A 14,872-nucleotide genomic window follows, 5' to 3' on the forward strand; every position below is an offset into this window, starting at 1 on the left:
TATTGCGGATAGACACGCTGGTTCTATTGTTACAGCACCCTGAGTATATATATTTTGACTCTTTTACTCTCAGATGAGCAGAAAGTAGTTCTCCTGAGTCCTGACAATAGACCTAGTCAGAAGAATAGAGTCAAAATAATTTTAATTAGGGGGCCTATTGGCAATTTTGGGACAACAATTGAACTACATGGGGTCCATCGTAATTCGGTGACAGTGCAGGGGGTCAATCTCCAATCAACCCATGTCTTTATGCTATAATTTTGTTCTCAATAATGGCTCTAATATTAGAGGTAAATATATTTACTCTCATGTTTGACTGGCCATAAAATTTCCATAGCCATAAAGTCTTCCACCTGACCTCCCTCTCTGTTGGAACAAAACAAAGTGCTACTCTCCATTGTCTTTTCTCTTTTTTGGGAATAATTCATAGTCTTTTCTCTTGTTTGATTGGTCTTCACATTGCACCTTGAGTAAAATGCTTTATTCCAACAATTTGAGGATTGGCCCCAACAAAACGTCCTTCATATCAGGAATCTTAATCTATGGACTGGAAAATCGCTTTTAGAGCTATAGTTCTAGTTTGCAAACCTGTTTTTGGAATATCAAGTTGAAATTTTGAAGGAAAAGATTATGCTATAATCCACTTTTATCAATTGAATAGAACCTTTTCCAAGATATATGCAAAATGAAAAAGAAAGATATCAATATTCAGTTACTAATCTAAAAGGAGATTTTTAATTTAGTTGTTTTCTAAAATATATGTCTTGTGATGATGAACTTTGCAGGCTGTTCTAAAACTTTTTTCGCATAATGAAGCACTAATTTCATGTACTTGCAATCTATTCAAATTTTACGTAGTTGCAAACCGCGCTAAAAATTGATTCTTGAGAGTGTTACTGGTATTTTTTTCCCCGTAAGAAATATTGAAACAGGATGTACATCACTAACTTAATTTTGAATTAATCAAAAAATAACTTATTAGCATTATAATAGACATCTGAAATCAATTTCTCTTACTATATATGCAGGAGTTGAAACCTGGCAAGTTTGATTATATGGCTGAAGTTACTTCCCAAGGCATTTTCCTTTTCTGAAATATATGCATGCATTAAAAGTCTACCTTAAATTGACTAAGTTGATAACTTAGGTCTTGTGACATTACATTTAAGTCAGGTATAACTTTTTTGCTTTAATAATTTGCTGACTGCTTCATACATCATGCAGTATTATTGATATTGTGAACAAAGGAAGATTAAATTGTATGAGTATAAAATACAGGTTGATCTGCCCACAACTGTATTTTAAGGTCTACATGGTCTAAATAGTTTTTTGGCATATGCAAAGGAGAGATATGTTTAATCTTTAATATTCTTTTTTCTCCCTTCTTACTGAGTTTCAAAATTTTTTGACCTTCAAGAAAACATCAATAAATCAGGTGGCTCTTCTACGCATTGAAGTACATAGAATTGTGATTAGAAGTTATATGCCATTGTTTTCGCCAATATTATTCGCTTAATGTATATTGTTAAACAGTAAGATATTGTAGATTCTCATTCATATTTTAGAAGCTACAACTACTCCCCTTCATATAGGAATACAGTAACAAGAAGTTCATTGTGTAGTTAATGTGGGACTAAACACAATTATTCTCTCAGTTACATTTCTAATATCTCTCAATCACCAAATCTCTAATGTATACTCCTAATATATTATTCCTCATATAACTGTAACACCCCATAATATACTCCTTAACACATATAAACAAAGCTAAGTGTTCAAAATGTGTGTTTCACTATCAGACAAAAGAAACCTCCCCATGCCTGGCAAACTTTTAGCTACATAGTAAAAGGAAGAAAATGACATCACTCATCGACTAAACAAAATTAACCCAAAAGAAGAAAATAAGGACGAATATCGTATACACTTTCATTAAGCCACAGGTACGTGGATGCTAGTGCTGGTATCAAATACACTTTCGTCAAGCTACAAGTACATAGTAATTAAATACATGCAATTGCCTCATTGCTTCCATCTAGGTGTACATCAAGAACTATGACCCCACTTGATGCGCACATTGGCTTCATCTTTGTAGCCTTTTTGCCTTTAGTTGAGACTCGGATACCTCAACCTCCTGAACGAGAAAAGTAAACCACATAGAAAATTACGTGAACTAGCGGTCAGAAAAATGATAAGCGACAGGTTAAAGATCATGAAACGAGTACTAGTGTTTCCTTTTAAACCATACAATGGTGCACGCCTGCTTAATAATCGGTGTTCGGAGAACTGTCTATTTTTGGATCAGTGCGCGCGCGGATTTCAAAGGGTTTTCACTCTTGGTGCCCAAGCTGTACTCTAGGGGATGGTTTCACTCGATAGTTTTTTCTTGGTTGCAAAGGCGAAGGAACAAAGTAAACTTTTGTTTCTTAAGCGTTTGTGCTAATTAATTAATTAAGCTTCTGTTTCTTAAAGTTAACTACTATTATTTATACCTCTGTTCATCATGTCTGGCTCTACTCTAGAGGACTGGACATAAGGGAAGGGCACATTGCCAGATTCAATGTGCCTAACATCTTCTTCGAGAAGCTGATAATGCCTCTTGACATCCTCCACTGACCTCCCGACCGCGCGGGCAATGTTCTGCCATCGGTCGGGGGTTTCCTGGTCGTAAACTGCCAATGCTTGCTCGAACATTTTGTTTTGCTTCGCGGTCCATGGTGATCCGGAGCTGTGGGGGAGGGAACTAGAAGCCATTGGAAGAAGATGGCGGTGTAGTTTGAATGGGGGTTGAACGAGGAGTTAGGTTGGTTCAGGAAAGGGTGTTGAGAAGGGGGGTGGTATTTATAAGGGAGGAGGGTAGGAGGAGAATAGAAAATTTTCGATTGCCTCTTGTTTGGTTCAGAACATTCCGCTCGTACATGTTTAGAGGGAGATGAGAGGGATTATTATATATGTTTCAGAATTATAAGATTGTGATGGACATGAGAAGTATTAACTCTATTCCACTACGCCAAAATTTAGAAGTTGTGATGAATTTTGAGTGACAATTTTACGCTCTCACATTTCAATGCGGGTTGACTATTATCCTTTTACAGTTTGAAATCTAGACTATTTTACACAATCGATAACTTTTACTCTAGAAAATCCATTTTAAATATGTGTCTGATAAAATTTGAGTGTTGATTGGTATTTTTGCATCTTAAAGTCATTTCCATTATAGTTCTAACAAGCTTTAAGGGTTATAATTTGATACTCTAATAAGAGTAATGTGTTTTTAGATGGCGGAAAGGATCCTCTATCAACCCATAGAGAGAGAAAGAAGAGGGGAGGGTTTTCCTAAGCATACCCTTGATAAATCAAAGGCTAAGATCTCCTCATTAGGAGATCTTAGGAGGATCCTCATTAGTAGAGGATCCCAATCCCTTGTTTATATATGGTTTGGTATGCGCATGATCATAGGCAAAATGTCCTAGCTTAGTCTCTAATATTGAGAAGGAGGTGGTCCACATTTCGATGCTACTTCATCCTTGCATTATATTTGGGAGTTTACTGGGGAAAGAAAAAGAAAGATAAAATAGAGAAAGGAAAGATAGAGAAGGAGAGAGAAAAGATAATATCTTAGTTAAGTGTTTAATAAAGAGAAAGAATGAGAATTTATATTATCATGTTTGGAAGTTCTAATAAAGGGAAGGAAAGAGAAAAAAAATAGTGTCAAAGTCAAATCTTAATAGCTGATCCATAATGACAGAAACCAACTATTATGATCAACTCCCCTCTCCTCCTCTGCACCTCACTTTAAGGGGAACAAAATGACAATTTTTTTTTTATGAATGTCACCTTCCCTACCCTTCGAGACCCCCCTTAAAAAAGCTCCTATACAAAATTTATTATCAACTTTCCTTCCCTTACCGACGCTGTGCGGAAGTGATAACCTCGGAATCCACCAATGAGTGTTCTCTGAATCCATAAAGAACGATCTCCGAATCCACGAAAAACTTTGAATCCATGGCAAAAATATTAAAAGAGAAGTTTTATTGATAAAAAGTTATGACTCTAGGGTTTACACTATTCTGCTTAAATAAAAAATAAACAAGACTCCTGCTATGACTAAAACTTTACCAAAAATAGAAATAACAAAACTATTCCTAAAAGACTCCCTAGAATTAGGGAAGTAAATTGGTTGAATTTGGAATCAAATCGGATTTGCTTACTAATCAAAACAAACTCCTAAAATTTTACCTTAAATAGTAAAAACTGATAAAAAAGTTGATATCTCTCAATCCGGAGGGAATTTGATGAAACGGACGACGACAAACCAAACATCGGTCGGTTTTGTTGATCCGTCCCAAAAAATACGCGATTTACATAAACAATTCGTCCAATTCTGACTTACGGTTTGAGAGATTGGACTCGTTTTTCGTTGCAAGTTATTTTTCTCGATCGGGTCCACGTTTGGGCTTGTTTTGGTCCCGCTTCTCCATAAATATGTTTGTGGTGTGTTCTACATCACCTACCCTTTGCTACCCTCCATCCGAACTAGGGCTGAGCATGGTTCGATCCAAGCTGAAAAAACCGACCCAAGCGACCCGAACCGATCCGAAAAAATTGGTTTTATGAGTAGGACGGTTCGGGTCGGTTTGAAAACTTTTTAACCCGAGCCGACCCAAACCGACCGAATATAGTGCAATACTACTCATTCTGATCTCAAACCCTACCCGACCCGTCCCCAAAGAGTCATTCTGATCTCAAACCCTACCCGACCCGTCCCCAAAGAGTCAAAGACTCAAACCCTAAACTCATTTTCTGAATCATTATGGGTTAAAAACAATATCATTATATCAGTGTTTAATGCTTCATAATCTCCTACTTTGTTTATCTTTTTTTTAACACTGTTTGTTGTTTGATAAGAAGTTTGATGAAGTTAGAACCGAACAAACCGAACCGAACCGACTTGTAACAGTTCGGTTCGGTTTTGAATTATAGGCGGTTCGGTTCGGTTGTTCAAATTTTGGTAAAAACCGAACCGAACTGACCGATGCACACCCCTAATCCGAACACACAATTAGTCTTCTTATATTTATTGCAACAATGAAAAACTCTATATGGGGCTTCTTCTAAGCAATTATAATGTTTTCCTAGCTCTCTGGTGCAAAAGATAATCCCTAGAGTCTTCCTATATATCTGGCATAATGTGCAATGTAGGATTTACCTTAGTACTCCATAACTTTTTTTAAGTGACAAATAATGCAAGATAAACTGTACTTGCTGCAACATGAACTTTTTTTTTAAAGTTATCCATTCTAATTCTAATTCAAATTCAAATTCTGTTATCAAAATCTTGTTGAAACCAAAGCCCTATATTTAATAACACCAAAATCTAAGTACTAGCAGACATGTGCATCTACTGCACTGCTCTTAACCTAACATTTATTAAGAGTTTGTATTCCTCTGCAACTCTACTTCTAGAATGACCGCTAGTAATATAAGATATAAGAAAATTATAGGATACAGAGAATTAGTGGCTCTTATCTGGAATGGTTTTTGAATACTAGTATACATTAATGCAGTAAGACATCTCTTTGATATATTGTTAACGCAATAGACTAAGATCATGACGAATATTTTCTCTGATCCATGAGAGTCCTCTCTTTGTGCAGCAACCATGAACTAGACCAGGATTATTTGATAGTTTCCAAGGAGAGACAAGCAAAACCCATAAAAGGTTCACAGCCTTTTAGGGCAAAATTTTCTACATCATCATTTTTTTTGCATTATTTTAATGTCAATAATAAAGGTGGATCTTGACCATTTTTTGACCCAATTGAATCCTACAACTTTTGGTGAAAAGCATAGGTTCTCTCATTAGCTCTTTATATAGACTCTCTTTTCCAAGGGGATGGGGATGGGGTTTGAGATTCGTCGTATTAACTGTTTTCTGGCCTACGACATTGATAATGAATGAATGAGCAATGAATACAGAGATCGTCTACATGACTGATCTACAACAAAGTTATATGCTTCTATTTCATTATTCTCTTTGAAAGAATAATCCCACATTTCTACTTGGTAATCCACTTGTACAAAGTAAGGTGATTCCATTTGAATCTTGCCTACTGTTTGCGGCAGTGTGGTTGCTTTGTAACAAATAATATTATCTTACTGTTGACAAAGCGACCGTGTGTACAATTGGTGGTCCAGAGACTACCATATCAATGCAAAATCGAGACAACTTCTTTAGATCACCATCTGTCCAGTAGACAAAACCAGCTATATTGTTTTTCATTATCTCTTCATTGCGGCTCATTTTATGCTTAAATTGTGTGACGAGTGCCATCAGAACTTTGTGGATATCTGCAACTGAGCTTATTCCACACAATTGTCAGGCCTGATATTTCATCTTCACCAGTAACATATCAGTATAAATGCTTTTTTTCTATACATAAATCCTCACCGACTACAGATAACTACATCTTTCCTTGATTCATCGTGGACAGTTCTTCTTGTTGACATGTTGCTTTGTAATCAAAGATACATGTTTCATGTTTCAATATTATAACCGATTATATATGCACTGGCCTTAAACATCAAATCTCAAACTGACCCCTAAACTTAAGGAATTGACATTTCAAATTACATGACATTTTGTACATGTTTGTGTTAATCTCTTGAACTGAATATCGTGACAGTCAATTTTTTTAACCATTTCAGACAATTTCAGTGACTGCATTTTTTTGTTATAGGTTGCCTCAAATACTCAAATCCATATTGCTTTGGGAGTTCCTTTTTTAGTTTGGTTTGTTTTGATCAAGAGTTCTACTGACCTTATACTTTGCACAACCAATCATATTAGAGGTTTATTCCTATTTGGACTCTTGTTTGGTTTTAGTACATGTGGACGTCTATTCCTATTAGAAATCTTATTCCTTAGACAACAATGAGCTGGGATCTCCAAGGCTATATAAGAACAGTCTTTCAAGCCAATTAGATGTATTAATCTTCAAAGCACCCAATCAAAGAAGAGAGAGTTCTTTTGTGAAGCCTATTTGATATTCTTCTCTTTTATTCCTTTAGTTGAGAGTTGTATTAGGCTTTTGGGGTATTATTTGGGATTGAGAGATTGAGAGATTCCACTTTGTATTCCTCACAATTAGTAAATTTTTCTCCTCCTTCGCCCATGGACGTAGGTTACAAGCCGAACCACGTATATCTTTGTGTTCGTGTGTTCTTGATATTTTTCGTGCTCTCCTGTGATTGATATTAGCTTATCCTGGGGAATTTATCATAACAAATTGGTATCAGATCCCTCAGCTATCGATTGAACGAGAAGATGACGACAACTACTACGAAGTGGGATATCGAGAAGTTTGACGGTAACATCAGTTTCAGCCTTCAGCAAGTTAGGATGATCGCCGTGTTGACACAGAGTGGATTGAAGAAGGCTTTGTTCGGGAAGTCGAAGAAACTGGCTACTATGAAGGAGGAAGATTGGAACGAGTTGGATGATAGAGCTCTCACATCGATCCAGTTATGTTTGACAAATAAAGTTTTGCAAGAAGTTCTCACGGAGAAAACAACCGCTGATTTGTGATCTAAATTGGAGAATTTGTATTTGACGAAGTCGCTCACTAATCGACTCCTCTTGAAGCAGCGTTTATACACACTTCGGATGTCGGAAGGAACACCCATCAAATCTCATATTGGTAAATTTAATTCTGTGATTACAGAATTGATTAAGATTGATATTAAGATAGATGATGAAGATCAAGCTCTGTTGTTATTGTATTCTTTATCGCCTGCCAACAAGCACTTCAGGGATACTATGATTTATGGTCGAGATTCTATTGGTATCAAGGACGTTAAAGAGAACTTATTAAATCAGGAGAAGATTGGCGATTTAACCACAAGTGAAAGTGGCGATAAAGCTGATGGCTTGTTTGTTCGAGGAAGATCGGAATTGCGGTAACAGGTATAAGTCAAAACACAGGAATCTGACCTACAGATATTGTAAGAAGAAAGAGCACATCAAGACTGATTGTTACAGATTGAAGAACAAAAATAAACAAGAAGAGTATGAAAAAAAAATTAAAGGAGGACTCCGTTAAAGTTGATATTGCTGAAGATGTGATTTTATTGGCTATAAATGATATAAACAGGAGCATGGATGATTGAATTTTGGATTCAGGTTGTTCCTATCATATGTGTCCTAATCGGAACTGGTTCACCACTTATGAAGCTATTGATGATGGAGTTGTTCTTATGGGGAACAACGCCTCATGAAAGACTATTGGGAAAAGCACAATTTGAATTAAGATGCATGATGGAGTCATTAGGACTTTGACAGATGTTAGCATGTTCTAGGTTTAAGGAAAAATCTCATCTCTTTGAGCACTCTTGATAGCATTGGGTGCAGTATTTCAGGTGAAGGTGGAGTTCTTAGGGTTACAAAAAGCTCTCTTGTGGTTATGAAAGGAAAAAAATATCGGCAGTTTGTATGTTTTGCAAGGTTCTATGTTACTAGCTCGGCTGCAGTCACAGCATCGATGTCAGGAGTTTATACTATCAGATTATGGTATATGAGACTTGGTCATATGAGTGAGCACAGATTGACCGGGTTGAGTAAGAAGGGCCTTTTATGTGGACAGAGTATAGAAAAATTAGGATTATGCGAGCATTGTATCTTTGGGAAGCAGAAAAGAGTCAGCTTCAGTACGACAGTGCATCAGACTAAAAGTACTTTGGATATACCCATTTAGATGTTTGGGGACCTTCTCAAGTTGTCTCGAATAGTGGTAGTTCTATATATTTATTGACCTTTATTGATGACTACTCTAGGAAGGTTTGGGTTTACTTTTTGAGACATAAATATGAGGTGTTTGTAACTTTCAAGCAGTGAAAGTCTTTGATTGAGAAGCAGACTGGGAGGCTGATTAAGAGGCTTAGAACTGATAATGTCATTGAGTTTTGTGAAGGAGAATTTAATGAGTTCTGCAAGAAGGAGGGAATCGTTAGACATCGTACAGTCCCTCGCACGCCGCAACATAATGGAGTGGCAGAACGTATGAACAAAACCATATTAGAGAAAACTCGTTATATGATGTTCAACTCAGGTTTAGGCAAGGAATACTGGGCGGAAGTAGTGAATACAGCTTGTTACTCAGTGAATCGGTCGTCATCTATTGCTATTAGTTGTAAAACTCTAGAGGAGGTTTGGTCCGGTAAGCCTACGGATTATTCTAATCTTAGAATATTTGGTTGCCCTGCATATGTGCATGTTAGTCAAGTGAAACTTGAGTCGCGAGTGAAAAAGTGCATATTCCTAGGTTATGCATCGGGTGTTAAGGGTTTTAGGTTGTGGTGTCCTGATTCGAAGTCTCCTAAGATTATTATTAGTCGTGATATTACTTTTGATGAATCTGCTATGTACCACCAGAAATGATCATCAGTTTCAATTATTGATAAGGCGCGCACTACAGGACATAATATAAAGTTAGAAATTCGTGATTTAGCTCTTCAACAGCGTAAGACTACGGGAGTTCAGCAGCCAGATCTCGTTCAAGTAGATGAAGCATCTCAGCAACTTGTCGGTTGACAATTTTGTGCCCTTCAGCTATTCAGGAGCTATTTCAGGTGATGACTTCGCTAATATTTACGGTCGTCGTGCCAACAATTCAGTCGATTTGTTGAGGAGGCCTTTTTCAGTTAGCAAGTACAAGTCGTGCTTGGACTTGATCGACATGTGCCGCACTTAGATGCCATGTGGGGCTATTAGAGAAGGTGGAGTAAATTAGCTTACTTGGAGTGAGGAATTTTCTATGCATTTGAGTCAATGTGGAGATTTGTTATAGGTTGCCTCAAATACTTAAATCCATATTTCTTGGGGAGTTCCTTTTTTAGCTTGGTTTGTTTTGATCAAGGTTTTATTTACATTAGATTCTGCACAACCAATCATATTAGACGTTTTATTTCTACTTGGACTCTTATCGGGTTTTAAGACATGCAGACTTCTATTCCTATTAGAATCTTATTCCTTAGAGAGCAAGGAGTTTGGATCTTCAAGGCTATGTAAGGACAGTCTTTCAAGCCAATTAGATGCATCAATCTTCAAAGCACCAATCAAGAAGTGAGAGTTCTTTTATGAAACATATTTGATATTCTTCTCTTTTATTCCTTTAGTTGAGAGTTGTATTAGGTTTTTGAGGTGTTATTTGGGATTGAGAGATTGAGAGGTTCCACTTTGTATTCCTCACAATTAGTAAAGTTTTCTCCTCCTTTGCCCGTGAACGTAGGCTACAAGCCGAACCACGTATATCTTTGTGCTCATGTGTTCTTGATATTTTTCGTGCTCTCGTGATTGATATTAGTTTATCCTGAGGAATTTGTCATAACATTTTTATAGTATCATATTCAGCATAAAGACGCATCTGATTTAATATATAATGCCAATGTTTGCAAACATCAGCTTCGAATCATACTTGATATATTTGTGGAGTGAGAATAAAACCTGAATCTGATAGATTTCACCGACTTTTGAAGCTCTAATATTCTATGCGCAAGTAGCTACGGAGAACCTGATCATCAACAAGTTGATGCGCCTTTATTCCCGCAGAAACCTGAAAGCAGCACCTCTGACATTGGAAGAGGAAGAGCATTAGTGAAATTATAAACTCCCACAGGCTATCTCAGTACAATAACTGATTATTTTCCTTCAAAAAAGAAACAAAATGTATCTGATTCTAAAACATAAGCCTAGAATTCTGATATTGAAGATACTGCGAAATGGAATCGTTGTGCTCCTCCAGTGACGGATCTAGAAATTTCGGAAAGCGGTGTCACCGCATAATTAATAATTACAAATTATCCCGGACGAGTTTTTCATATTGTGAAAAACAAAATGCATAACGCATCATTAGTAACAATATTAGATACGTCTTTCTAAATTTCTAAATACATGCTAGCAAACATGGAGGCAATCATCACTTTTGATACTTCTACCCATGCTTAATATATAACAAAGTCGACGGTAGCAGTGCACACAAAACGCAATGGAAATACTGAAACACAAACAAAACACATGAGACGCTAAGATTTACGTGGTTCAGCACTATGACCTAATTCCACTAGCGAGAAAGGACAAGGGTTCCCCCCAGCTCCAATATTGAAATTTTCATCAAACCCTTCTGCTTTCTGTCCGATTCTGAAAGTTAAGTGGACCCCACATGTGAGCTTCGTCACAAATAGATCTCATATCTCCACTCCTTAACGGGTGAGGGGACATGTTTATGGGCTGTGGGCTGGTTCTAATAGTTGGGCCATGTGAAAATCAAGGCATCCACAATAGAATTCCATGAAGGAAGTGGTGTCACATGACACCACTCCTTCCCACCACTGAGATCCACCACTGGTTCCTCCAATGACTTTGGGCATTGAAATCAAAAGCATTTCATGTCAATTTTCAGGTACTTGTTAAGTAAGAATCTTCAATTGTACGGCATCAAGGGTAATCTCTTTTCCTAAGGTGTGGAGAATTTGGATCTTCCAAGTTGACTAGGGCCATAGAGCGGAATATAAGCGAAAATGACTTGGGTTTTTTTTTTTCTTGTATTTTGCAACTTTGCATTGAAAAAACGGGACCAGTATGACCGCAATCTTGAATTTTAACTAAATACATTGTTTGGTTAGCATTTTTTAATCATAAAATTAGAGCCGCCACGTAAGATTAATGCAACAATTCTAATTTCCTAAAAATACGCTGATTTCACTCTGATTTTTTTACTGAGGCTATTTTAAAAAGGAAAAGGGAGTGGTATTATACCATATTATCCTCGACAAATTCACGTTCAACCAAACAAGATTATGAATATGAATTTGTTTTAGATCCGTAACATGCATCAAAACTAATCCATGAACCAAATAGCCCCTTAGTGCAATGTGGTACTTTAGACAACCACTCTGAAAATTTTAGAATCTTTATCGATTCATGTCCATCCCAAGTAAAGCAGGGAGTGTAGATTCCTTCACTTTAAACCCCAAAAAATGCAGTATCAATCTCGGTGGTGTAGCCCCCTTTCAAGTTGAAGGAATCTAGTGGTGGTCCCCATATCTATTTATCTAAATGGAATCTCGATTTACTTCCATCTACAAGATTCCATACAATGGCACACTGGAAATATGAGAAGAAACTTCTAGATTTTAACTGTTCAAGTTTAAACATGCCTTAGGAAAGGTAACTTCAGGATTTTTTTCGGTCGGAGAGGCTTTAAGATGACATAAGAGTAACCCACGTTCAGATCTCATCAGACACGTCTTTAAGGCGGAGCTCTGCCTGCATGTGCATGTTAGACTACAAAATTAGCTCTCAACTCTCGCGACAACTTCAGGAGTTAATTTCGGTCTAACCAAAGGTCCCATGAGATTTTGATTTGGCGTGCTACCACAGTAAAAACATCAGGGACCATCTATTTGAGTAATCTCGGTGCAAAGGGTAAGATGCGCATTCTCAAGGAGGAGGAAGAAAGTACCAGGGATCTTTGCATTGGTAAGTGAAGGGACACATGATACCAGATGACCAAACAATGAGAATCCATCAACCTCACCGTCAAATATAGTAGATATTTATTTTATTGCCATGATGAGATATGGCGCAATTATTGTGGAGAAAGGGGAACAGGAATAGAATTTCACGGTACGAACACTTTGGAAAGGCCTAGCTAGCTACTCCTGTTCACCATGTGTTTGTGCAACCGGAGCTTTCAGATTGTCAAAGAGCCATCATCAGCCAAAAATCTTGATAAGGGATAAGATATGCAAATCTTGAGATACCGTCTCGCATCTTTTTCCTACTTCTCGGCCGCAGCTCTTGCGTTCCTTGGCGACTGGCAAACCTGTATATATAAAGAGGGCTAGGTGATTTTTAATCGAGGGCGAGGGGGGACGGAGCTCTGATAACTACGTTAACAGACGATGCAAACCAGTACGTATATCAAAGATCTTAAATTACATATTATTAACAGAAGTTCCAAAATCGTATCGAGCAGTACAAGCGTGAGAAATATTGCGAGACGTTGTAGTATTTTTTTTAAAAAAAATACACACATGAAGTTTGAATTTATTAGCGTAGCGAGGTGAGACTAAACTGTAATGAAATTAAAAAAAAAATTAACAAAGAAATATCAGAGGTCAGAAGCTAGCAGAGATCAGCAACAACCTGGAAAACCTTCTTTTAAAATTATAAATATCTGGAAATTAAGGTTTCAAAACCAAAGGAACAACATAAGAACACTGAGAAAATTTAAAAAAAAAAATAAGGGTGTGGGAAAGCATTGCTTCGGGCAAACTAGCCGTTGAGGCTCGAGAGACTAGTGTTTCGGCTTAAACTTTCAAGGCCCAATAACTTGCGCTGTCACTTACAAATTAAAGTTTTTACCATATATATAGAACAATATGCTCCAATCTACAAAGAAATGTGCACACTTCATTATTCGAATAAATTAGAAAAATCTTCAGAGTCTTTTGATTTTTCACATACTACAAATGTGCTCCAATCTGCAACGAAAATACCATTTCAGTTCATGTATTCAACACTAATTCCGTCAACTGTGGTATTGATGTCACCCAAACGCTCTCATCTCCATCTGCATCTAAATCTTCCAACAAAATATTTCCGATATCCCAAGCTTAACCCTGTCTTTCACCGTCAATTTTTGATCTTCCCCCTTTTCGCCATGATGGATTTTCACAAAGCTCCTCACAAACTCTCTCGATATCGGATTCATGACCGTCTCATCGACAGCATTAACGAAGACGTTGAACTTGACACGCATGCATATCTTTCTTGACAGCATCCCAATTTTTTATTTTTTATTTTTTTTACTACCCAAGGCTTTTGGACATTTCAAAATTGAGAAATCTCTACAGCAGTAGGTGCTATCAAAGAACAATTGGCAGATTTGGATTTACAATTATTCTAGATAATTCATTGGTAGAACGCAAGGAATTAGGAGACGAGGAGCACGTTGGAAATTAATGGGCAGAGAGAAGAATTTGCATGACCTTTTGGTTAGACGCAAGGAATCAGCTAAACAATTTATTCGAACAAATGAAGAACCAGAATAGATGGTTTTGTGCCTATTATCAGTCCTTCCTCGTGAGTTGAGACCAATCATTCAGATAGATGAGTTTAAATATTAATGAACTCTGTTGATGTAAGTTATCAAACATGGGGTTATTTGAGAGTTTGTGGAGTAATTAATGTCCTCTAACTCCTTCTAAGCTCACTGATCTTCCCTGCACATGAAGGAACTCATAAGAAGGCAGAGTTGGGTTCTTCGGTTGTTTCTCCGACGATCAAATCAGTAGGTGATCTTGAGTGTGGAAGTATAGAGTTAGTTCTTAATTACGTCAAAAAGGCCATATAGAGTTACCTCATGCAGTGCCGCTCCTTTTATAGTGGGTTTAAGGGGCAAGAAAGTAACTTAGGCTAAGTCCAGCTATGTAGCTAAGTCGGCAGACATGTGTCATGTGTTGGTTGCTGAAAGAGGTGAGTCACCTGATTATTTATTACGGGAATGATAGCAAATGCTTGGTGCTGATTGAGTCCGATGAGTCATAAAGAGTATTGCGACTAGAGTAATTATGTTAGGAAAATGATTTAAGGACCCAAAATATGGGACCAAGAGAGGGGACAGGTGATGTGTCCCCTCCCTATTGCATAATAAGTTGGCCATGCCAACTCATTATGCAATAAGGAGGGAACACCTCACCTGTTCCCCCCCCTAGTCCCATATTTTGGGTCCCCGTAGCAGCGCTCATTATGTTATTCTCAGCCCTAGAACTGACGAGTCAAAGGACAACAGTTCTCTTTGGGGGTGTTTGGTTG

At 37.4% G+C, this 14,872-nt stretch overlaps 1 protein-coding gene across 1 annotated transcript; it reads right to left on the reverse strand.

Annotated features, from left to right (window-relative positions):
- On the reverse strand, nucleotides 2,124–2,751 carry LOC109845770 (protein RADIALIS-like 1). The gene is made up of 2 exons (XM_020415039.1): nucleotides 2,490–2,751; nucleotides 2,124–2,131 (listed from the first exon to the last, which is right to left on the reverse strand). The coding sequence occupies exons 1-2, from the start codon at nucleotides 2,749–2,751 to the stop codon at nucleotides 2,124–2,126; spliced, it is 270 nt and encodes an 89-aa protein (XP_020270628.1).

Source organism: Asparagus officinalis, chromosome 6 (genome assembly GCF_001876935.1).
Source record: "Asparagus officinalis chromosome 6, Aspof.V1, whole genome shotgun sequence".
NCBI lineage: Eukaryota > Viridiplantae > Streptophyta > Magnoliopsida > Asparagales > Asparagaceae > Asparagus > Asparagus officinalis.

Coding starts and splice junctions, on each gene's coding strand:
- LOC109845770 (XM_020415039.1), bottom strand. CDS start 2,751: ATGGCTTCTAGTTCCCTCCCCCACAGCTCCGGATCACCATGGACCGCG.